Source organism: Somniosus microcephalus, chromosome 8 (assembly GCF_052327205.1).
Source record: "Somniosus microcephalus isolate GS21.2 chromosome 8, FLI_Smic_1.0, whole genome shotgun sequence".
In the NCBI taxonomy this organism is placed as follows: Eukaryota; Metazoa; Chordata; class Chondrichthyes; order Squaliformes; family Somniosidae; genus Somniosus; species Somniosus microcephalus.
The window spans coordinates 17150393-17176773 of record NC_140994.1 but is presented as its reverse complement, the minus strand read 5'-3'; the positions used below and the strand labels follow the sequence as shown (position 1 = coordinate 17176773).

Here is a 26381-nt window from a genome sequence, read left to right as displayed (position 1 = left end):
ATTTAAATTAAGCTCTTGTCTATTTAGGGTGACGGCACCTTGGGCGGACTAGAATATTGCACTTGTATGCAAAAATGGTGCAGAGCTGGCTTTAAGGAGATGTGTCTGATTCTTTGTCCCCCAACCCCCTATTCCACTCCAAACCATGATGACCAGGGAAAAACCCTACATAAACATGACAGACAGAAATCGAACGACCCTGTGGACACCCCCCCCCCCCCCCCACCCCGTCTTTCCAGATGCCCTGTGAACCTCGGTTCTAAAACCTATGCTCCCTTTTGGGTCTCAGACCTTCCCCCAGTTCTAAAACCTATGTTCCCCCTAGGATCTCAGACCCTGGGGAATGAGGTGGGCCAGGTTGACCAACTGTCTGTGGGAGAACACTTGGGTACGAGTGATCATCGTATCATAAGTTTTAGATTAGCAATGGAGAGGAGCAAGGAACAATCTAGAGTGGAACTTCTAAACTGGAATAGGGCTAACTTCACTGGGATGCGAAAGGGTCTAGCCAGGGTAAAATGGAACCAAAGACTGACAGGAAAAACTGTAACGGAACAATGGGAGATCTTTAAGGAGGAGATGTTCCAAGTACAGGCTAGGTACATTCCAACAAGAGGGAAGGGTAAGGGAACCAAAGCAAGGGCTCCTTGGATGACGAGGGAGATAGAAAAGATGATGAAACAAAAAAAGAGGGTGTATGATGCATGTCAGGTGAATTCTTCAAGGGAGAACCAGACCAAATACAATAAGTTGAGAGGGATAGTGAAGATGAAAATAAGATGGGCAAAGAGAGAATATGAGAGTAGAATGGCGGTTAACATAAAAGAGAACCCAAAAATCTTGTACCGGCATGTAAACAGTAAGCGGGTAGTAAGAGGCAGGGTAGGGCCTATTGGAGACAAAGAAGGTGATATATGCTCAGAGGCGCAGGGCAAGGCTAGAATACTCAATGAGTACTTTGTATCGGTGTTTACTAAGGAGGTGGATGTTGACAAAATATCGGTAGAAGTGGAAAAGGTAGAAGCAATGGAAGGGGTGAAAATTGATGGACAGGATGTACTAGAAAGGCTGGGTATGCCTGGTCCAGATGACTTGCATCCCAGGTTGCTAAGGGAATTGGGGGAGGAGATAGCGGAAGGGCTTGCCATAATTTTCCAATCTTCCCTGGATGTGGGGGAGGTGCCTGAGGATTGGAAAGTGGCAAATGTGACACCATTGTTCAAGAAAGGGTGCAAGGACAATCCTAGGGACTACAGGCCGGTCAGCTTAACATCAGTGGTGGGTAAAGTTTTAGAAACGATAATCAAGGAAAAAATTAACAGGTTAGCACTGTTGCCTCACAGCGCCAGGGACCCGGGTTCAAATCCGGCCTCGGGTGACTGTGTGGAGTTTGCACATTCTCCCCGTGTTTGCGTGGGTTTCCTCCGGGTGCTACGGTTTCCTCCCACAGTCCAAAGATGTGCGGGTTAGGTTGATTGGCCATGATAAAAATTGGCCCTTAGTGTCAGGGGGGATTAAATACGTGGGGTTACGGGGTTACGGCTTGGGTGGGATGGCTGTCGGTGTAGGGACCGGGTGCTAGGGTTTGGATGATCAGCCATGATCTCGTTGAATGGCCTACTCCTGTTCCTATCTTCTATGTTTCTATGTTTAGGGAGAGCCAACACGGATTTGTAAAAGGCAGATCGTGTTTGACTAATCGAATTGAATTTTTTGCTGAAGTAACAGAGAGGATTGATGAAGGGACTGCAATGGATTTTAGGAAGGCATTGACCACATAGAAGGCTGGTTAATAAAATTGAGGCTCATGGAATAAGTGGGTCAGTGGCAGCTTGGATAAAGAGTTGGCTTAAGGACAGAAAACAGCGAGTTGTGGTAAATGGCTGTTTTTCAGACTGGAGGATGGTAGACAGTGGTGTTCCCCAAGGGTCAGTGTTGGGGCCACTGCTTTTTTTGATATATATGAATGACCTGGATATTGGAATACAAAGTAGAATTTCTAAATTTGTTGATGACACCAAACATGGGGGTGTAAACAGTGAGGATGATATCAATCGACTGCAACAGGACATAGAAAGGCTAGCAGAATGGGCAGACAAGTGGCAGATGGAATTTAATACAGAGAAGTGTGAGGTGATGCATTTTGGCAGAAGGAACAGGGAGAGGTAATATACACTTAATGGCACAGTTTTAAAGAGTGTGCTGGGACAGAGGGACCTGGGAGTTAATGTGCATAGGTCCCTGAAGGTGGCAGGACATATTGAGAGAGTGGTTAACAAAGCATATGGGATCTTGGGCTTCATAAATAGAGGTATTGAGTACAAAAGTAGAGAAGTTATGCTGAACCTTTATAAAGTGCTGGTTAGGCCACACTGGAGTATTGCGTCCAGTTCTGGTCACCACATTTTAGGAAGGATGTGAAGGCCCTTGAGAATGTGCAGAGGAGATTTACCAGAATGGTTACAGGGTGGGGGATCTTAGCTACAAGGACAGGTTGGAGAAGCTGGATTTGTTTTCATTACAGCAAAGGAGGTTGAGGGGTGATTTGATAGAGGTGTACAAGATTATGACGGGTTTGGGTAGGCTAGACGGGGAAAGGCTGTTCCCACTAGTTGATGGTACAAGGACTAGGGGACACAGATTTAAGGTTTTGGGCAAGAAATGCAGGGGGGAGGTGAGGAAAAACTCTTTTACGCAGCGAGTGGTGAGGACCTGGAACTCGCTGCCGACGGAAGTGGTGGAAGCGGAGACACTCATTGTTTTCAAGGGGAGACTGGATAGGCACTTGAGGGAAATAAACTTGCAGGGCTACGGGGATAGAGCGGGGGAATGGGACTGACTGGATTGCTCTGCAGAGAGCTGGCACGGATTTGATGGGCCAAATGGCATCCTTCTGTGCCGTTATGACTCTATGACCAGCCACCCCCCCCTCAGTTCTAAAACCTATGTTCCCCCTAGGATCCCAGACCTCCCCACCCACCCCAGTTCTAAACCCTATGTTCCCCCGAGAATCCCAACCACCCTTCTCTACCCCAGTTCTGAAATCTCTGCTCCGCCTAGAATCCTAGTTCTGAAACCTATGTTTGCCCTAGGATCTCACTCCCCCCCCCCCGCCCAGTTCTAAAACCTATTGGACCTTTTAACTCTAGAACATTGTACATGGTTTGCATTTGTCAAGTGCACTTTAACCTTTAGGGGCAATTCATGGGCAATATTCTCGAAATTGATTTTACTTTTGTCCTTCCACGAACAGTGGAAATATTCCTGGCGATCGATAAAAAAAACGAGTCGTGGGCTCAATAAGAACGTAAAACAAAGAGAATTAAAGCAGGAGAAACGGAAGAGACGGCGATTTATGGGAAACGTTCCCGATAAGAAATCCAAGCAGTGATGTGTTATCGACTGCTTTAACACCAGAGCCCGCCTAGAATTGCACAATAGCTTTGATGAAACCCTGCAACAGTGAGCCTTTGGGTTGGGTGCGTTAAGAGAAAAAAGAAAACCCCAATTCGTTTCCAACAAATCTTTGAAAAAGAAAATTGCCAAGGAGAGAGGGAAAAAAATAAAACGGTGAGAAGTTTTATGAGCCATTCAATAAAACTTGCCAGGCGAAAACTGGTGTATCCGAGCAGGAAATGACTCACAGTCTTTTTTTCTCTCTGTGTTGTGTGTGTGTGTGTGTTAATATCCGCTTCGTCATTTTCGGGACTCATTGAAAGCAGCCTGTCCCCTCACCCCTGAAATAGAGAAATGATCAATTTTTGCATATCGCAAGGAAACACTGCCTCATTGCTCACTGACTTAAGAGTGTTTAATCGTTCTTTAATGTAATTGCTGTGCAATTTGATCGCACGATATTGTGCGTTTTAGAGGGATTGTTGAAATTGCATTCATTATGCACCTATCTTAATATTTATTACTGCATATAACTACTGGAAATATACAAAATATTTAGAGGGCATGTTGTTACGTACTATATTTATTTATAGTGATTATTATGGGCGTCCTAACAATCACAATCTAGACAAAACAAATAGGAGCTCAAACCGCCTTATATGAAGACAAAATTTTTACTTAATATTCAGGAAGGGGGGTCAAATAAACTTGCGAGTTGTAAAGATTAATAATTTAAAGAGGGGGGAGTTGGGATTTCAGGTTACAGAAGCTTAGCAGACACTGCAGCTGAGTAATGGGCGGTGATAGGGAATGGCAAGGCAGTCCTTCCTCAGACTGGCTGTGGTGGGTCCCATAAATACCACCAACCTTGCGGACACGCTTCTGGATTCAGTTACAAGATTGGGATTGTAGCTCCGTTTCAAAATGTTTCTTTCTTTTGTTACAAAAAGCACGTTTATTCATTGGATTGATTCAAAAATTGTGATTTTTTTTTAGAGCCAAACTTGGGGAAATATTAAAAACATTTTTGTTTCTGAAATATTTTAAATCCCTATGTAAAAGTCTTCAAGTCTACATTCTCGTGAGGACCACTAAACGCGCATCAGATTGTGTACAAACAGTTAAAAAAATATATATATACTTGCTCTTGCAAGCGTACAAAATAATTATGTCCTTTTTTGGGGGGGAGGAATGTCCATTAAAAAATGTACATTTTCCACTTTAATAATCTTGACAATGTTTTAAACTCGTTAAAATGTAAACAGACGTTTTAAAAAACGGTTCGAATAATTTAATAATAGCACCAATTTACTTCTTTTAAATCTCTCGTCTGAATACAAAATATATATTTTTTAAAGTGTCCTTAAAAGAAAGAATTATCGCTTCAACTTTTAGCAGGTATTTCCTATTTAATTGCAGATGGCTTATCCTACTGTGTATATATAATATATAAAAAAAGTGAATTAGCACATGACGAACAAAAAGGGGGAGCTAAACTCCATTTGGGCAGTGCGTTGGATTTTTATTCTGATGATAAGGCCAGACCGGTTTTTTTTTTCCATCGCCTCCTCCTCCTTTTAACTCCCCCTCTCCCTTACACCTCTTCCTGCGTATGATTGAGGAAGCTTGTGGTCCATTACTGGAGGATCAATGCCTTATTTCTGATTTTGTGCATGTGTTTTTTTTTATATATATATATAAAAGAAACCTTTTTAATATAAATGCACACTTTAAAATACGAAGGAGGAAAAAAATAGAGACAAGAAGAAAGCAAGATGGCTGCAAACTGATTTGTGTGTGTGTTAGATCTGGATTTAATGTTGATGAAAGCCAGCAGCAGATTGGATTTTCGCCTCTTCTGAGCGTGTTTTTTTTGTGGCTTTATTTAGGACTTGTGAGGAGGAGAGTCGAACAGTTTGGAGTTGACAGAAGAGGGTGGTGCTCGTCTGTGGAAAAAAAAACTGAAAAGGAAAGGGGGGTGGGGGGAAACAAGAAAAAATGTGCCATAAATATAAATGATTTAAAATCCTTGGAGGAGGAGGAGGAAGAAGAGAAAGAGAAAGAAAATAAGCACCCAGTTTTTTTTAAAAAAGAGACTTGCTCAATCAAGATGGCTGTAAATGAGTGCATGTGTTGGATTTGAAACCAAAAGGAACATTTTGTGTGCTGTTAAGCTTAAATGGTGCCAAGAAGATTGGAATTTCCCTTTTAAATCTTTTTTTTTGGAAGAGAGAGAGAGAGGAGAGGCTTTTATGAGCTGGATGGCAGTGAGGAAGTCAGACAGTTGAAAGCTGGGGCTGTGAAGAAGAAAGGAAAGAGAGACAGAGAGAGGAGGGTGTGTGTGTGTTGGTTGGAGGCTAAAATAGATTCATTTTTGGTTGCTTTCCGTCTCTCTGAGGAAAAATTTTCCCTCATATATTTTTGGCAAGGGAGAGAGTTGGGCCGTTTTTTTTGAATTTAAAAAAAATAACGACTTTTTTTCAAGATGGCTGAAAACTGGAAGAGCTGCTTCGAGGAGGAACTTCTCTGCCCCATCTGCCTGCAGGTTTTCGTCGAGCCGGTGCAGCTGCCGTGCAAGCACAACTTCTGCCGGGCGTGCATCGGCGAGGCGTGGGGCAAGGAGTCGGTCACCCGCTGCCCCGAGTGCAACAACGTTTACCCGCAGAAACCGGTGCTGGAGAAGAACCTCAAGCTCAGCAACATCGTGGAGAAGTTCAACTCCTTCACGGCCGACGCCGCCGCCGTGGCCGCCGCTTCTTCCACCGCCGACTCGGCCGCCGCCGCCCCTTACAGCCCGCTCTGCTGCCGCTACTGCCGCAGCTCGCCCGCCCAGAAGGTCTGCCTGCGCTGCGACACCGGCTGCTGCCAGTCGCACGTCGGCGCCCACCTGCAGGCCGCCTCGGTCAGCGGCAGCCACTTGCTGATCGAGGCCGGCGACGCGCGGGCCTGGAGCTGCACGCAGCACGACGCTTACCGCCTGCTGCACTGCGAGACCGACCAGGTGGCCGTGTGCCGCTACTGCTACTACATGGGCAGCCACCACGGCCATAGCATCTGCGACCTGGAGGTCAGGAGGAACGAGATACGGGTAAGGAAGCTGCACCTGCAACCACATTGCATTATAACTACATCATTAATCTGTAATCTATCTTCCTCTCATATATTTCTAGCTATCTATATTTCTATATCTATCTAGCTATCTTTCTATCTATCTATCCTAGCTATCTTTCTATCTAGCTATCTATATTTCTATCTATCTAGCTATCTATATTTCTATTTATCTAGCTATCTATATTTCTATCTATCTAGCTATCTATATTTCTATCTATCTAGCTATCTATATTTCTAGCTATCTCGCTATCTAGTCCTATATATCTAGCTATATTTCTATCTATCTATTTATCTATCTATATTTTTAGCTGTCTATATTTCTAGCTATCTATATTTCTAGCTAGCTATCTATATATTTCTAGCTATCTATATTTCTATCTAGTTATCTATATTTCTATCTATCTATTTCTATCTAGCTATCTATATTTCTGTCTATCTACCTAGCTATCTTTCTATCTATTTCTTTCTATCTCTTTAATGGGTGAGGACTAAATCATAATTGTCTCTTATCTTTGAGGGAGTCAGTTTGAGAGGAAAAAGTAAAACTTACAAATTTGAAAGAAAAACTGGAAATGCACAGCAAGTCAAGTCAGCATCTGAAAATGCTCATTTTTTTTGGTGGGGGTAGACTAGAGGCCCTTCAGAAGGACCCTACACTTGTGTTCCCTTGAGTATAGAAGATTTGAGGGGCGATCTGATCGGGGTGTTTAAAATGTTAAAAGGATTCAATAGGGATAGATACAGAGAGAAACTATTTCCTCTGGTGGGGAATCAAGGAGGAGGGAAAATGATCTTAAAATTAGAGCCAGGCCCTTTAGGAGGGAAATCAGGAAGCATTTCTCGCCCATTCCCCCCCCCCCCCTCTTCCCCCCCCCCCCCCCCCCCCCCCTAAAAGGGTAGTAGAAATCTGGAATTCTCTTTTCCCCCAAAAAGGCTGTGAATGGTGAGACAATTGCAGCTTTCAAGACTAAGATCCATAATTTTTTTCAGGCAAGGGTATCAAGGGATATGGAGTTGAGGTGATCAGCCATGATCTCATTGAATGGCGGAGCTGGCCTGAGGGGCTGAATGGCCTACTCCTGTTCCTGTGTCTTTTCAGGTGCTGGCTGATCTGTGTAGTTCCAGCATTTTTCTCACTCTTTTTATATCTTTGAAATTATAATCTGACCATTTTCTGTGAATGTTTTATTTTGCATGTCTAACTTATTTCATGTTTTTTCTTTAGCCTTTTAAAAAAAAAAAAAAAAAAAAAAATTAAGGGTTGTATAGGACACTTTTTGCATTATAAATGACATTTCTGGCGCAATAGTCAAAGATCAGTAACTTGGTAGGAATGAGTTTTCGGCGTCTTTTTAAAAAAAAAAAAAAAATTCATGCAGTGAGAGGTTCTTGGCTTCTTCATCAGTGCTGTATATTTCTTTCCTCCTCAGCTATAGAATGATGAGGTGTTAAGCTAAGAGAGGCTATAGTGTGAGGGAGTAGGTGATGCATTAGGTTATAAAACTGAAAAATGAGAGCTCTGTCATGAGCAGATGTCTTCTTGAGACTTTGCCTTCACAGAATGTTAGCATGGAGTTCTGTGATGGGCAGAGGGAAAATGCGACTCTGGAGACTCCCTCTCAAAGCTGTAGAACTGAAAGCTTATAGATGGGGAATTCTGTAATTGCACGGGTTAGAACGGAGAGGCTACGCCTCCCATAAGAACAGCTGACATTTGTAGGCTTGCAAATATCTTCTGTTGGGGGAGGGAAGGGTAAATGGGATTTTCTTGCAGTAGAGTTAAATTCTGGCAGGGCCTAAACTGCCTGGGATTAACTGAGGGTGGAGGAGGCAGGGGGGGTTATCCACGTGGAAGCAATTCTGATTTATAGTGCAGCATTCTTCATGTTCCTCTGCAATTCAGTCTTGGTGGTATCTGCAATCCTGACAGGTTAGGGATAGTGTTCTAATTTACAAGCTGTAAAAAAAGCACTTTTTTTTTTAGTTTTTATATATTTTAATTTTATTAGTGGTCAGATTGTAAGTGAAATCTTAGTCTGATACCTTCTTGAAATTGTGGATCTGACAGACTGGCACCACAATATACTGGAGTGAGACTTTTGGTCACTGATTGCATGTATATAAGAGCAATGATTTCCTCATGTACTGGAATGTTTTAAAGCCAGACTCTGAATGAACAAGAGTTGTTGGTTGCGCTATAGATGAAGTACACCCATCTTTTGAAAGAAAAGCTGTGGCTAGTTGGCTGGTTTTTAGTATCTGAAGGGATTTGTCCTTCTTGCAAGACTTTGAATCGTTAGATCAAGTGCCTCGATTTTAAACAATTTGAGTAGGAGACTTTGTTTTAATTATTTCAGCTCTTTTCACTTCTGTTACTAAATTCATCCTTCCCACTTTTTTAATGTTTTATTCGCTTCACTTTTATTTGCCCCCCCCCCCATAAAAATACTCAAAACAGTTGGACAGCTGATTCTAGAGAGGTAAGTTTGTTAATTTAGAAGCCCAAAGTGATCATCCAGTAGTTTCATCTGCCCTGAATATCTCTGCACTCTTGGCAACTGTTTGGGAGCCAGTGTTTGATGCCAGCATTTAAGTGAAGTTGGGAATGGCATTTAAGATTTTGGGCCTGTACCCGTGTTCATCAGTGTAAATCTATTACAGCTTAGTTTGGAGGTCACAGAGAGCGCTCCATTAGCTAAATGTTAGCATTTTTCACAATGTGCTAATGGTAGTGCCAGCCTTGTGTGGACAGACAGGGATGCAGGCGTGGAAAGGGAGGAGAGGTCAGATTAAGTTAAAAAATGCAGAGTCACTGCTGCGATTTTCCTGAATTTATGAAGTCATCAATGCCATCAACAAAAGCTTGCTGCTGGAAGTCATGAGATGGCTTGGGAAGTGTTTTACTCCCATTCATTGTGGGATCACAGAACTAATTAAATCTGACTTTTATGGGGACATATTCTTTTGATGTTGGTTCTGAACTTCTTTTTCTTTTAATTAAATGTAAAAATAAAAGCATTTTCAATTGCACAAAAAAAACGGGTTACTTTGCAGTACTGTGTTCTTGTTGGATTTATTTTTAATTTCTTTGAGACCTTTAAAGAGGCACAGCCCACCCCGAGGTCTGTAGATGATGAGGGTTTGGGAAGTATTTGCTTTCCGTTCCTTGTTCTGCTTGTGCTCTGAACAGACAACATAACAATTGTGACAATCTCTGGCGTTTCCACGATTTCTGTAACTATGGATAAGATCAGGCGGCCATTTTGAAGACAGGTGCTGCTTCTCTATCAGGGAGCCACAGTGTGTATAATGACTGCAACAAGGAGTCTGGATCCAAATGAGAAGCTTAAGCTATTGAATGAAGACTCAATTCTATCCATCCAGCTTCAGTAGAATGGAATGTAAGGTGGCCATATCCAAATGCTGTGCAGTTCCCCTTTTTTTTGTTTTGCTAAGTTTCCTCAAATTGTTTTGTCAGCAACCAGTGTAACTTGTCTATTTTTAAATCCATCAATTATGCTTGTTCCTGGACCAAACAATTTAAGGAAACTTGGACTAAATTTACCTACAAAAACAAAAAAAAATCTCTTAACAGCCAAGGCTGTTTCCGGGTCACTTCAACTGTGAGGCAAAGTGGATCAGTTCCAGCTAGGTCCTAAAAGTTCATTGACCTAAATCTATCAGTCACCTTGGATCAAAAGGCCAGGGGAGAGGGGGTTGGGGAATCTACTTACCAAGTAGATATTTTATTGGCATGTTTCATAAGTGGTTTGCAGCAGTCCTAGCTGACGCAGGCTGGGTTGGTCAGTGTATTTAAAATCTCTTAATCATTTGTCAAATTTGAAGTGACTGAAATGTAAACGATTGATTAATCACCAGAGCTAGTCCGTGTGGCCATGGTTCTCTCGGTGCATAGTTGGTTTGACGTGATCATTCAGCTCCTGCTCTGCAGTGCAGCAGTGCCATTGTTGCTGTAACAAATGTCATTTCTGTTGCGTGAGATGGGCCCGCCAGCATTTGTATTGGCTGGGGAGGGAAAAAGAATGCAGCTTGGCTAGGCTTGGGTTTGCAAGATGTGTTTTTTTAACTCGGAAACTGTCGTGAGGCCTGTGAAGACTCGCTTCTGTAATGGCCCTGGTCTTTGGTGTGTCTTTGTCTGGAGCTGAAACTGAAAACCATCTTTATCTCTTGCCCAAATGAAATTCAGCAAAGTGTTTAAAATGGAAACAAGAGACCACTTTGAATTTTGGAGACTTTTGACAGTCAAAATAAAACTGCCATTTTTGTTTTTTCTTCATTGGCCTCCAGTCTGACAGCCTGAGGTCCTTGTCACGCCCATGTGGTTAACTGAATGCTCGACTCGAAAGGTTATTCTATGCACCAGCTTTGTTATCTCAATAGTTTTAAGGGAATAGAACCTGATTTATTGCTGTTCACTTGGCATTATTTCAGAAATGTGTTTGATGTCCCCCATCCAGTTTTCTCCTCCCTTAAGGGTGGGGTGACCCACGTTTAATTCCACTGGTGCTGACGGCCCTTCCGGCACTAGGAGAGTTGCACAATCTATTCACAGTGGGGGCATCCTGGCCAAGCCCGGATTTATCCTCTCTTGACATTTGCACTTTCCATAAAATTCAGTTTTCAGTGGAGGTCACTGGATGGTGAAAGGAGCAGGAATTCTGTCTTCCTTCCTCCCTGCCCCAACTGAGGCCAGTTAAAGTGCTCCCCACTAACTCAGTATAGGCCAGGGTTTACAGTGGGGATATGTCTGATTTGTATTCCTCCTTCACACCATTTCTGCTGCACTTTATTCCTTCTTTAAGCCCCCCCCTCATTGTTCCCACCTTCCGCCCCCCCCCTTCCTCTGTATTGAAGAGTGGAGGGAGAGGGCAGGAGAAATGGAATATGTACTCGTGAATGTGTTTTCTAAAGTGCAGGGGTTCTGTTTATTGGCATAGCTATAAATGAATTTCCAGGAATGGCTTGTTTAGCTATCTCTGCTCTGCAGCATGTAGTTACGACTGATGCATTCCGGATTAGACAACACCCCACTGAAACATCAGTCCCGTGTCTCTTGACTGCTGGAAACTGCTTAAATCTGGGTAATGGTGAGGGCTCTCGGCAGTGGGATAGCAGCTGATGTTTGGAGTGCTTTGCTGTCTGAACTAGACTGCAATGCCAAAAAAAAATGCATCAAAATGAAGGATGACTACTTGCACCGATCTGACTAATGGATTAAGGTCGCTTGGCTAAAAGATCAAGAGAAGCATAAGCCAACCAGAAATGTTGTCAGTATTTTGTTTAATTGGCTAGTGGAAAGTAGCCAACTTAAAGCTGTTTGTGCTGCCAAAGTCAATACTTCCCGATCCAATTAGCTACCAATGGGAGGGTCTCGGTTTGCCATCTGTGACCACGCCAGTTAGTTTCAGCCGTGTTCATGCATCTCTGTCGCTCATTATGATGGTGTGATGTATTGCTTAACCAGGTAGAGGACAGCCAGAGCTTGCAGTGTTATTTTCTGTGGAAGGTATAGTTTTTAACCAGGATTGTACAGAGAATTGGGGAAGTTGGATATTTGCGAGGTACTGCATCTTTTCCTCCTTCTCCCTCTTTCTACTCTTGGTAATTTTACATTTTTTTAAATGTATTCATTCACGGCATATGGGCGTCGCTGGCGAGGCCAGCATTTATTGCCCTTGAGAAGGGGCTGGTGAGCCGCCGTCTTGAACCGCTGCAGTCCCGGAGGTGAAGGTGCTCCCACAGTGCTGTCAGGGAGGGAGTTCCAGGATTTTGACCCGGCGACGATGAAAGAACGGCCGATATATTTCCAAGTCAGGATGGTGCATGACTTGGAGGCAGTGGTATTCCCATGCGCCTGCTGCCCTTGTTCTTCTAGGTATTGAAGGTTGTGGCGTTTGGGAGGTGCTGTCGGAGAAGCCTTGGCGAGTTGCTGCAGTGTATCTTGTAGATGGTACACACTGCAGCCATGTTGTGCCGGTGGTGAAGGAAGTGAATGTTTACGGTGGTGGAGGGGTGCCAATCAAGCGGGCTGCTTTGTCTTGGATGGTGTCGAGCTTCTTGTGTTGTTGGAGCTGCACTCATCCAGGCAAGTGGAGAGTATTCCATCACACTCCTGCCTTGTGCCTTGTAGATGGTGGAAAGGCTTTGGGGAGTCAGGAGGTGAGACACTCGCCACAGAATGCCCAGCCTCCGACCTGCTCTTGTTGCCACAGAATCCAAGTGGCTGGTCCAGTTAAATTTCTGGTCAGTGGTGACCCCCATGATAATGGTGGGGAATTCAGCGATGGTAATGCCGTTGAATGTCAAGGGGAGGTGGTTGGACTCTCTTGTTGAGAGATGGTCATTGCCTGGCACTTGTTACTCCTGTGAAACATTTCTCATCTAACATGGGTGTATTTGGCAGTTCAGCACCCCTAGATGAACGGTTTTTGCATTCATTGTGAGCTCCTTCTCCAGAGGTTAGGATCAACTCGCAAACTTTAATGCACAGCTATGGACAGCACTAAATAACATCCACAGTAAATTCATCTAAAAATTGGAGTACATTGTTTTACCTACTCTTATCAATGTCTCCCTGTGACTATCTACTTGTGGGCTCACAGGAGTGGGAGGGTGACTTTCCCTCCAATCCCACTAGTTAGCTTACTCTCTCCCCTGCCCCCCCCCCCCCCCGCCCCAACAAGCTCACTGGTTTGTTTACCCCCTCCCTGAAGAAATACATTGCCTCTTCACTGCCTTTTTTTTGACGACCCACTGAGATGAGGAACTTGTCACGTGATGTGGGGATTCTAAATGTGAGCTTACATCTATTATTGATGCAAGAAACAGCAAACTGACCTGTTCTAAAATGTTTTTGTAGGCATTGACGCATGGCTAGTACTTCATGTTGAATTTAATGCTGCTCATAGCTTGGGCACACTTTAGAAAACACCATCTCCTGGCTCATAATTCTAAAGGGGAGCTAAAATATAAACGAGAGGCCATAGATGCCCCTTGCTGGTCTCCAGCACTAGATCTTCGGTTTAAACACTAACCGACTCTTATAGCAAACTAATTAAGAGATTTGCTTTACATCCATCTGGTCATCTTAGAAGGCAAGAGAGTGTTGATTCTTGTCCATCTATCTTGTGTACGTTCCTCTTAGATAAATTCTAAATGCTCACATTTACCTTATTTGAGGTACAAGCACACCATGTCAACGAGTTTGTTTGAGGGCAGGGAAGGGGCTGGTTACTATGCTGCTTTCCTGTCACCAACCTGGGGCAGTGTAAATACTTCAGTGAGAGTCTTCCTCCTTTTTTCTATAGTAATCTCTTACTCTTTGCTGTATCTGAGGCTACACCCAGGGAACAAAACTGGTTTAAAATCAAGAATCTACAGCTTCGATCTGAAGCCTTTGTGTACAGGGCGCACATTGCTTAATGACCAAGAATGTGGGGAGGGAAAAGATCGTAGAAGGGAGAAAAGCTTTCATTTTATATTTTCTTTAACCAAAGCTGGATTAGCACCTGGCTGTATTGAGGGTTATATGACACTGCTATGGGCAAACCGTAACCCTGCAGGTTGTATGTGCGCATTGTACTTGTGCTAACACCCCACCCACTCTATTGTGTTTCCATTGCACAAGTTTGACTTTTTACATTGCTGTTGCTAGAATGATGTAAAAGGAAACAGACTTCTTTTCTCTCTTTTTCTCTACCTCCCCCCCCCCCCCCCCCCCCCCCCACCCACCCAAACTCCCTATTCTGAATATTTCACTGTGTTTCATTAATGTAGGTGAGAGATTTTGGCCAATCGGTCACATTGTGATGGTGAAGCCATTCAACACCTAATTTAAAAAAAAATGAGACCCGGCTGGTCTGAGGTCCTGGTTTTGTGGGTGGGTATTTAACCGTAATAAAGGTTGGTGAGAAATTTGTATATTTTTGCAGAAACTACTGAATCCCTCACTCTTCACGCACTCAACGACTTGATTTCTTTTTTCCTGCACGATTGCTGTTTTTCCTCTTTGAACCATGGCACTAACAAAAATGGCATTTCCCTTGTGCCAGAACCGCATCGACTCTTCGTATAAACCCTGTATAGAGAATACATTGTCTTGTATGAAATTAGTCATCTGGTCAAAAGACTCGAGTGCAAGACAAACTGTCTCCTTGAAAATTCTGATGAGGTAAGCCCCTGAAAAACTGGAGATTAATTGAATTTGGGCCAAAAAAATAATAAAGCCCTGAAAATAGAGCCTATCCATAAATCCCCCAGCACAAGATGTCAGCATGTAGCAATATAGTGATCGAGATAGCGAGGGAATATACTGATGTGTATAGTTGAGGACGGTATCCAGTTATAATTTGACTCGGCAGCAATGATCTAATCACATCAAAAACCACAAGAGTGAACAGCTTAAGCTGCTAATATGGACATTGAACCCCCAAAATTGAATTGCCTCCCTGGTTTCTCTTTCTCAGTGTTTCACAAGGGGTCTAAACTAAAATTCATATCTCTCTCTCTGACCTTTTGGGGCAGGTTTCTTGAGCTAGTTTTACCAGTAGTGTTGAAGGGCATTGTGCTTGGAGACATGGGTGCAAGGATAATAAAATGTTGGGGTGTTTGACCTCTGGTAATTCTAATCACATGGCAGGCACTGCAGTCTAATCACTTTCTTTTCTGCAGCAATTTACTGCTTTATGTCCCTGCAGCATATATTGTATCACAATTTTTAAGATTGGTGACTGTTGCACCATCTGTTCTGTTTATAATACGTGAATGCCCGTGTAATTGTGATCGGGCAAAAACGACTGGCCTCTCGTAGTTTGTGACTTGGAAATCTATTGGTGGTGTGGTTTGGAAGATCTGTAGCAAGAGAAAGAAAGTGACTAAGGTTAATTTAAGTGCTGGAGCCTCACTAGGCTTCCATGTCAAATTGCCACCAGCTGTTTTTAAAGTTTAAGGCAGTTTTCCTTAATCGTGTTTTTTGGGATGATTATAAATTTTATGTTAAAGCACCAGGAATTTAAACCTTTATGCTTAAACAGAGGTGCTTTCCTGCAGGGTGTAATTGTGCAGGAGTGTAGCAATGTTTTGGAAAATCCTATCTGCCTCTAGTACAAGCGCTGGGGAAACATTCAACTGCCTCAGACATGCAGGATAATTTCATCTCAGCTTAACTTGTTTCTCTGTTTATTCCCACCTCCACCCAGAGTTGGAATTGAGCAGAGTAATTCTGGCTTTGGTTGTACGTTTTGAAGCAGAATAATGCCAAGCTGATCGACCTCTTTCAGGGCTCAGAAGGAAATAAATCTCTCCTTGTCCAGGTAGAGTTCTTCTACTCTTGCACCTGCAGCAGAGCGGGGAAGAGGAAGGGTGCGCGCTAGTTATTTCCATCCCAGTTTTCATGACGTTAACAATATAAAACAGTGCGATAACGTAAAACAGTTTTACCCGCTCCATCATTACACCTTCCTAACACAAGGGGACAACCAGGTGGTCTTTGCTACCTAAACCCCTAGGAAGTATGTCAGAGTGACCTGTGTTGAACCTTTTTTTCCTCATCTGCCCCCGCCACAACTTCACAACTCCATTTTTGGCATGACCCCATCACCGATCATCTGAAACTTGGAACTCAATATAGAAGAATAGAAACATAGAAGATAGGAGCAGGAGTAGGCCATTCGGCCCTCGAGCCTGCTCCGCCATTCGATGAGATCATGGCTGATCATCCAAACTCAGTACCCCGTACCTGCCTTCTCCCCATATCCCTTGATACCTTTAGCTCTAAGAAATATATCTAACTCCTTCTTGAATATATTTAAAGACTTGGCCTCAACTGCCTTCTGTGGTAGAGAATTCCACAGGTTCACCACTCTCTGGGTGAAGAAATTTCTCCTCATCTCTGTTCTAAATGGCTTACCCCTTATCCTTAGACTATGACCCCTGGTTCTGGACACTCCGACCATCGGGAACATTCTACCTGCATCTAGTTTGTCCAGACCTGTCAGAATTTTATAAGTTTCGATGAGATCCCCTCTCATTCTTCTGAACTCCAGTGAGTATAAGCCCAATCGACCCAATCTCTCCTCATACGTCATTCCTGCCATCCCAGGGATCAGCCTTGTGAATCTTCGCTGAACTCCTTCCATGGCAAGAATCTGAAGAACAAGCCTGCAGCTCTGCCAATTGACAATGCAGTACTTTGGTAACCAATATACCACGCCACCTGGTTTCCCTGACAATCCTGTCAAAAATAAGTTTTCTGCCACTGTTGCTTGCGGGAAGCACCATAGGCAAAATACCCCACAAGGCAAAATACTGCAGATGCTGGAAATCTGGAATAAAAACAGAAAATGCGGCAACGCGCTGCAGGTCTGATGGGTTCTGCAGAAAGGTCATCGAGCCGAAACGTTAACTCTGTTCCTCTCTCCACAGATGCTGCTGAGTGTTTCCAGCATTTTCTGTTTTTATTACCATGGACAAGGCCATTGGTTTATGGACTCCGATTCTGTCTGTTGTACACGGACTCTTGCCACTGTACTGAGGATTGTATTCTGGAGTTCTTTCCATGGCTAATTAGGTCCGTGGTGACTGTTAAACTCCATTTTTATCATGTGGGATTACAAGTTCTTCTCAACATTTTGGGGATTATGTTTGGTGATTTCTGTCCTATTTTTGTGAAAACCACAAAGCATTGGCTTTGACTATAGGGTGTTTTTTGATTTTGATACAAATTGAATTCTCTTTTGAATCCCATTTGCACATAAAAGCCTGAAAAATTTCCAGTGTTTTCTGAGCAGCCTTGTAGATTCACCAGAATGTCCCTTCAAATAAAACAGTCAAGTTCTTGCGTAGAAGAGAACAGCAAACGCTGGAAGTACACGGCTGATGGGTCAGCATTGGTAATGGGAAAAGACTAGTTATGAAAGGTACCCTTCATTAGACTGAATGCTAAGGGATTTGGGGAAATAGAAAAGAGGGGGAGAGAACCAACCGATGCAGCGAGGCAGTTAATGTATTAAATGACCTGCAAATTGCTTAATAGAAAAAAGATACCAAAACTCGTCAGTGGAAAATTGCAGACCTATAGAAAGGACAAAAGAATTTGCAAATTGTGGTGGGGGAGACCATGTTCAACAAGAACTTTAAAGTAAAGAAATAGTGGAGTAGAAAAGCTGCAAATGCAGCAGTTGTGAAATTAAAACAGAAAATACAAGTGTACCGCAGTGGATCTGCCAATGGTAAGAGCAGCAAAAGAACCGCTCCAGACTGGGCCAGATCCCCACCTGAGCTGTGCTCTGGCCAAGGGTCTCTGGAATGGCCCAAATATTAACCAGCCTTCCCTCCCCCTGGGCACAGACTGACCCTCTCCACATGACACGCACTCGCTGCTGTGACGAAATTGGAGTATACGGTGCATTTTACTAGTACTAGATAAACATTTTATGTGGTCAGTAAAAGTCTCATCTCTACAAGTCAGCTACCCATAATATGGGGTGTACTTAATGCTTTTTAACTCTGCAGGGAGTTTTTTGTTTTGTTTGGGAAGTGTTTGTATGTATGTGTCAATCATCATGATTTTACATATACAGTAAATTATTCCACTATTTCCCTTGCTGAAAGGTTTAATAAAATGCTTTATTTTCTCCAGTACGAAAAAAAGCCACGCCTCCAGATGCCTTTCCGTGCTGTTTACCAGTCCATCTCTTTTTTTTTAAAGAAGTCAGTCAGTAGCATTGTGGGAGTTGCTGGAGCTCGGTGTTGATTGCAATTTTCAGTTCTTTCAACCTAAATCTTTGAAACAAATATAAAACTACCTGGACGGCCCTGGGGACTAAGGAACCTCTGGCCCCCTCAGTCCAATTGTTAAAGCGCGCACTGGTTCTGAAGTACTGGGGTCTTTTAGGTTGCATTCTGTCCTGAACACGGTCACCCTATTTTTCAGTACTTGAAATAATTGTTGCAGTGACTCCCACCATTGCCCTGTAGGCACTGTGGTGCACCTATGGCTGGTTGTCCAGTGGACTAGAGATTGCATTCATTTCTAATACAGAATAATTGTTCTGGACATTCCGTTTCATGGTCTGTTGGTAACCCTGGAAGAAGATTGTCTTAAATTGCAGTGGATTGTATATTGGATTCCATATGGTTTTGAAGTTGTGTTTCCCATCATTGAATAGAGGGCTTTTGATATTGAAGGTTCATTTATATAACTGAAATATCATGTGCACACCTACTTCGAGTTAATGTGTCAGCTGTCTCATTGCACTTGTTCTATTGGTAGCCAGGGATTTGAGTGTGGCAGTACCGTTGCATTTGTATACACAATTATAACCTAAGCTAAGATGGCGTTAATTTGTAATGAAGTGACAGTGTTTCAACTCTTCTGTTTCCGCCTTGTAATGTGTGTGTCGCATGTGGTATATACGGGCTGTACTTGGTACCCTGTGGGATGGGCTCCCTAGCGGAGATGGGTGCAATAAAGTCCTGGATAGAAAACGGTGGACTAGTTGGCTTTGTGTTCAACTATTAATGCGCTGTTACAGAATAGAAGAAAATCTAATTGTGGATGAAACTAAACCTGACCACTCTTGAGCGCTGCCTCCAAGCAAATGGTTGGGAATTAGCAAAGACCCCGGAGTGGGGTGCCTGCTTGCTTTTATCATTAGGGCATGCAAGGAGGGGTGGACGTGCTGCAAAGTAGGCAGTGGTGTTGTAGCCCATTACATTTTATCCTGCTGTATTAATGTAAATGTTCTTTATTAAAACGGAACTGTGAGCATTGCAAGGTCTTTATTCCAAAGTAAAACTAGTTTCCTGCAGCAGCCATTGCTGGGAGGCGTGGCTCCCTACAGCGCTGTTCAAATGAAGATGTTAGGCTGAGACCCCTGCTTGGAGATCAGGGGCTTGTTTTCCACCCAGCTGTTGATTTTAATGCCTCCTGACTATCCGGTCGGGTAGTGTTTTAATAAACTCTTCGGTGTATTTGAAACTTCAAGTTGTGCACTATTTAAATGAGCCCCGTAACTTCCTTTCTAAAAATATTTTCACTGCACATGGGTTTTAAAGACAGTGCTCCAAATATAGTTGTCCAAGTCTAAATCTTAATCTCCCATCGTGTGGTCAATTTTGTGGAATCCACGCTCGCACCAGCTTGAAAATGTGACTGTTGAAACTTGCTGCGTACTTTTTAAAATTGAAGCAGAGCTAAAAATCTTTCTAAGATCTTCAGTATGTGGTCAAGCTTAAAAACCCAAGCACCACACCTCGACTTGACAGTTGAAACCTGCTCTGAGCTGTGATATCTGGGTAGCCAGCACAAGTTCCTACAGAAAGCTAGAAAGACGGGCATTTCAACAGTAAACTCATTCAGTTCAGAATACTAATTTATTTTCAATCTTTTAACAATTTTTTTTTTGGCTAGGCCTTACAGACTGGAATAAGTAAAAAGTGCATCTCTTATAAAGTGTATTTCCTTATGCTGCTTTTGAACCAGCTGCTAGGAGATGAGAGCAGTTTGGGATTACTGATTTTTTTTTTGTTTGTTTTTCTTGCTGTTCCTTCAGGAAAGAGCCTGACCTCGGCTCTGTGCCTCTCCAGAAAGCACAGCTAAGATTGGAAAACAAACTGCTTGGGTAACTGTGGCCTCAAACTTTCTGTGGTTGGCACTGAGCAAAATTCCAATGAGTAGCGCGCGGAGTGGTTTATTTAAACCTTTAGGCCTAGAAATTCAGTTGTTTGCGCCAGCCGCTAGCGCCTTAGGAGGAGGAGATGTGGGGCGCTAGGCGGCTAGCGGCCGGGCGCAGCGCGATCTGCGCCTCTCCCCAACTTCAGTAAAGATTTAGCGGCGGCGCAAAGCCTTTGCGCGCGCTCAGCTGCGCGCGCAGATCCTGACGTCATTTCATCGTGCAACGCCCTTTGTGCGCCCCAAACCGGAAATTCAGTGGCGCCGGCCTATTGTGCGCCTGGCGCCCCTCGCGACTGGTAGAGGGGAATGGTTCCCAGTCGCTGCGGGGCGAGGGGGGCGCAAATTAAAGGGCACTCCTCCTGCAGTAGAAATGGCAGCCATTTTGCAACACTCCTTCTTTGTGAGAGACGGATCTTTGCAGAGAGACAAAAGTAGAGAGCTTTCTGGTTTGGCTCAACACTTGCACAGGTACTTGTGGCTTCAGGCCACAGCTTTGCACTTGTCTTTAACTTCAGAGCCATAGCATTGATTGGGAACATATAATGGGGGCTGCAATGGGTGCAAACGTTGGCCTTCTCCATAGTCCTGGGCGTTGTACAGATCAAGCAGCAGTGGTCAGGCCTTGCTGCAGGGTGTGGCAGGCAAACAAATCCACCCTCCCCCTTTAAGAGCTCACCGGCGCCAGAGTGTCTGCCGTCAATCAGCAACTCGCCGCCGCTGCGCCCGCCCTCGGGGGTATCGCCCCGGGCCGCCGGCTTAGCGCCTAATGATAGTCGTGCATCGCCTGTTTTAGCGCAGCAGCAACCTCTTGGGGCGATGCCACTGAATATCGGCGAAGGTGGCGCGAAGTTGCGCCGGGCGCAAACTTTAGCGGCCGCCCGGCTGTAGCGCCCCAAACGTGGCTATGCTGAATTTCTAGGCCTTAATGTTGGGTACAAGTTGCTTTGTTCATTTCTATCTTTTTAGGGAAGAATATAAGATAAGACTAGGTAAATCAAAGTAGTGACTAGATGATGCCAATCTTGGGTTTTAAAAGACTGTAGATTGTAGGGAGGAATGGAGTCTGTGGGAGATAAGGAGTTGCTTGGTTAGGATATCGTGGGAAAGGACGAGGAACAGAGGAGGCGATCAGTCAGTCTTGATGTCAACACTATGACGTAGGGAGGAGGAAGAACATGTTCATCATATTGATGTTTAGGTGGAACAGGAGAGGAAAGTAAGGTAGAGCACGGATCATTTAGTATCAACTTTTAAAAAGGGAGAAATGCACAAGGAGGCTGCGGGAGAGAACTTGAATTCCAGAGGTGAGTGAGAGAGAAACTATCGCAGCAGCTTTTTCTTGTAACCGGTACTGCAGTGCAAGATAGCTGCCAGGAGCAGCTTCCAAGATATGGGAAGCAATATTGAAATCTTGGACTGACTTGTGTTTGAGATTTGTTGCGGGGAAGAAAAGGAAGTATTTGCTATGAAAGAGGAAGTTGAGCTTCTTGGAGGCAGCGTTCCTGATGGAGGAAATCTATTTTGGCTCCGAGGAGATACAGAGGCCAAGAATTTTGCTAAGTGAAGAAGGACTAGAGGTGGATCCATCAAAAGTAAGAGGTGATGGTTAGAACATAAGGAATAGGAGCAGGAGTAGGCCGTTCGGCCCTTCGAGCTTGCTCCGCCTTGTGGCAAAAGATATGGCAAGCATCTGAGTCCATAAATAATTTTAAAAGGGAGCTGGACAGGGACTCGTGGATAAGGAACTTGCAGGGTTATGGACAAAAAGGGGAGCGGGGTGGGACGCATCACGACTGCTCTGCTCTTTCCAAGAGCCAGCTCAGGCACGACCAGCAGAATAGCCTCCTGTGCTGTACATTTCTGAGATTCTAAAACTGTCTTTTAAAGGCACGCAAGAGATCAAGGTGTGCTTGAACCATTGGACTGTGAAGGCCATAGGTTGTGTGTACGGAGGGCACAGGATCTGAAGGAAGGTTGATGAACGTAGAATGGAATTATCAGCAAAGTAATGGAGAGAGTTATGATGAGTGGAGGTTGTTGATATTGAAAAGGAACCCAACAGGGGAGAGGACCAATGCCTTGGGGATCCATGAGTCAATAGAAAAAGTCAGAGGGTGAGCCATTAAATAAAGGACAGTGCTTTGAGAAACCAGATGTACATGATCAAAGCTTTGGTGGGGGGGACTTCTGACTGAAATTTATTTAGGTGCAAATACCAGTCCCTGTCCAAGGCTTTGGCGATGTCCAGGGCAGTGAGTCTGTGTGGTTATAATTGGTTGTTTAGAAGTCCACAGTACCAGACCCTATCAAAGGCTTTGGATATGTCCAAGATAATGACTTGCTTAACAGTGATTGTGTTCCAGAGCAGAGTTTCAGAAGTGCATATTGCAGTCGACAAGACTTCAGACTGATCAAGGTGCCAGGTGCGATGGGAAGAATTTGAGACCCAGCAGAATGCAGCCATTTTTGAACTGAGAGGCAGTACCAGAGATCTGATAACACGGGATGAGGATTAAACCTTCCATGCCAGCTGAAATAACATTGATTAGTCCAGTGGCACAGACAGACTGACCGACACAGATGGACGGACGGCTCAGAAGAGTGAAATCAACAGTTGGACCAATGAATAATAGCAAAGAATTCTCAAAGATTGCTCCAGTTTGCTGACTTACAATACCAAGCAAGGCAGGACTAGTTTGCACAATTGCAAGCTACTCGAGGCAGATCTGAGATGATAGCGAGGAGACAGGTACAGGATTTGACTGCATATAATTCTACATGCAGGCAGGCAGGCCTTTTAATTGTTTCCCTCCCATCTGACTGCAGCCCTTCAGTTTTCAGGCAGGCAGGCTGGCTTGGCAGTAATCCCAAGGCAATTCTTGGTTAGCAGTCTGGATGCACAGACATTTGTTCTAGCTGTGGCATGATGTATTGAAGCTATCCAGAAATATTTCAGTAATCATAATGCAGAAAACCACAGCATTAACATTTCCATTCTGTCCCCACCAGCAATACCTGGGTGTAGACTGTTCCAGTTGATTCTGGTAGCTGTTTTTGCTGGTTGCTTTGTTTTGTGACACAAGCCCTCTAATTTAGCACCTACTTATTCGTGCTTTATATTAAAATGTATATCGATGGTGCTTGTGAAATTTGAAATGATCTGTGCTGAAACTATGCATAGTAGACTGGGAGCATCATGAATTTTACAGGTATTTTTAATCTTAAACCCAAGATGCTTGAGGTTGTTCTTGACATTTAAAGGGCAGCTAAATGTGAATCAAGTTTGGTATTTGGTTTTAAATTCTCCCTGGCTTTTTCTTAAACTCCATTAGTTTTTATTTTACAAAATAATGCAGATAGTGTTAGATGATGTAGGGTGGGCAGAGGCTCATGTGGAGCACGAACACCGGCACAGACCAGTTGGGCCGAATGGCCTGTTTCTGTGCTATAAATTCTATGTTTGAGAATAAAAAGCTGCTTTTTTTTTATTCAAGGTGACTTTCCTTGGGGAAAGCCAAATCACTGCCTTGTATTTTCACATTGCACTTACAAAACTATTCAGACTCAATGGGGTTAGAAAGTTAACTTGTGGGAGCGAAGCGGTGCTTCACTGGTTTAGTGAGCTAAAAGTCAAAGTCACTTAGCGTTGCTTGAAAATCACTCTTTTGTGCATTTACCCCCCATAGTACAGGAAACTCTCGATTTACCGGCACCTAAATAACCGGAAATCTCTGTTAACCGGCAAAATTCAAGAGTAGGTTCAGGTAAGTTTTACTTCATATTAGTGGCAGTTCCTGGATCTGTGGCTGTGTAACCAGGGTTCCTGCACTTGTTGCTAAGCAACAGAGACTTGGTCTGTGACTGGGGTTCCTGCACCTGTTGCTAAGCAACAGGGAAGCCTGGATTTGTTGCTGTGTATGGAGCTCTTGTACCTTTTACTATACCTCTAATCCGGACTTTTTGATAAACCGGCACCACGCCGGTCCTGTCCATTGGTGCCGGATAAAAGTGTTTCCTGTATTCTGTGCCTTGGTTATTTCTCTGGTTCTTATTTTGTGGTGTTGTGCGCTGGCTGATCTTTCAGCTCTTTCCCTACTTTGCTCTTTGTATTTAATGTTTCAGAAATTTTCTTCTAGTTACAGTTCATGATTCTAAATTGGACTTGAATAATTTTTAACTTCATTAACAATCTTGATGTGCATTTAATTTAAAAAATGGCAGTTTTTAAAATGACTCTTCAGTGTAGTTATTAGCTCCTGTGCAGCCAAGTGTTGCAGGTCAGCCAGTACAGATTCAAAGGGAAACCTTTCAACTTGTAAAACTGATGTGCTATTCCAGTATTCTGTTAAATATCAAACCAAAATGAATGAAATGTTAATTTTCTAAAGCTCTAGTTCTTCAAATGTGATTTATTGATCAGATATTGACTTTCATCTCCAAGTGCGTATTGACCTAGACCAGCTGGATCCTGATGCATAACTGGTTTGTTAGGGAGCAATCGCTGTATCAGGATTTCTCCATGATGGGAGTGAATGGTAAAGTGGGGTTTTCAGCTTGGGCCAGAATGTTATTTGGATTATGTTTGCCTTTATTTGGACTGGATACGTAATGCGGCCGAGTGTCATAGTTTGAAAAGCAGAGATCTGATCTTTCAGAGAAGGGGATTGTGGTTTAGTGTTTGCTTGAACAGCTCTTGAAACGTGTGGTTCATGTATACCGTTTTATCTGCTTGGATGCCATTGTAGGGTTGGAGAATTAGTGCATTACGTGTAATATTTTGTGATGCTAGGCACCTTTTTTGGGGGCTTGCGACTGATGTCCAGGGGCACTTGTCCATTGGTTTTCTATAAAGCATGTTGAAACTGATTAATATTCACCTGAGCTTGTGTTCTGCATCTCCCCAGCCTGCCAGGTGGGTGTGCAGACTGTCTGCTTCTGTGCATTCGGCAGCACTGCTCTTGACTTTCTTGTCCCAAAGTATGCAAAGGTGACTCACAATGAACTGTGTTCTTTATCCCCTGGAGTTTGAGGACCCATAAAAGATACCAAGAAAACTGAAAATAGTGAAATACACAAGTCCATCAGATAGCAGGGACAAAAGAGAGGCTAGCGCTTAGGATGGGAGCCTTGCTCTTTCAGAGGAACAAGAACATAAGGTCAAGAATGAGGAATAACATTTGGCCCATCAACATTCATCCATATACTGCATTAACACTCATTATGGGATCTAATTGTATTGAGTAACCCCAATGTTTGCCTCTTGCCTTGCCTGGTAGATTATTAGAAACGTCCATTTCAGTTTAAGACCCCCCCGTCCCCCATGGTTTCTATTCTAAAGTTCCTTTTTCACTAATTTTCATTTTATACTCTGATTTTTTTTTTTTGCCTTACTTTGAAGTAATCTGGGTTGATCTTAACTATGCCATTTAATATTTTATGTACTTTGAAGTTTTCCCTTTAACTGCCTTCCTGATTAGACTGTTAAGCTTCAGAATTTCTTGCCCTTTTTCCTCATAGCTTATGATCATTTACTTGGGATCAGTCCTGTTACTCTTTTCCGCACTCTTCTAATGCAAGTCTGGTTTTTCTTTTTGTGTGGTCACTGTAGTTGAACACTGATACCAAGTGACCGCAAATGTATTTCCAAAATGTTCTCTTTTTTTTCTCCCGCTTGAAGAGCTGCGAGTGCGAGACAGTGTCATCCTAACCTGAGGCACAGTGCAATGGTGCATCAACACGAGTAACACCCGGTCCAATTGCTTTGATTCTGTGCCTCCTACAGCTTCTGGTAGCCAAGGAAAGTCTCCGGGTGCTAGGCCCAACTTTTCAGATGTGCGGTGCAAATTAAAAAAAAAAAAAAGACCCAGTATACAATCCAGCCTTCATTTTGTTTCATTCTGTATCTTTGCATTAATAAACGCTTCCTTTTATATTGCTGACTCTTGCAGTCACTGTAGCTGCTTTTATATTGCTTTAGCGCCACTGGCTCCTATCGTGCAGGTCTCGCAGCCACCGGCAATCCCAAAACAAACATGTCTGATTCGCTGCAGCCGGAAAGATCTAGTTTTAAAAAAAAAAAACACACAGAACCTGCATGCCCCCTAGATTACACATAAAAGCAGCTTTTGGAGACGGCTTAGTTTAGTTCCGTGCTGGAGATTATTTTGGTGTGGCCCAC

General features: G+C 43.5%; 1 protein-coding gene across 1 annotated transcript in view; it reads left to right on the top strand.

Moving 5' to 3' along the window:
- The first annotated feature begins 4925 nt into the window (after nt 1-4925).
- trim8b (tripartite motif containing 8b) overlaps nt 4926-26381 on the top strand; it is a 98818-nt gene continuing 77362 nt past the window's right edge. Inside the window, exon 1 of the mRNA XM_085994296.1 lies at nt 4926-6484. Coding sequence (XP_085850422.1) covers nt 5882-6484 — 603 coding nt within the window. The 5' untranslated portion in view covers nt 4926-5881. The remainder of the gene's footprint in view (nt 6485-26381) is intronic.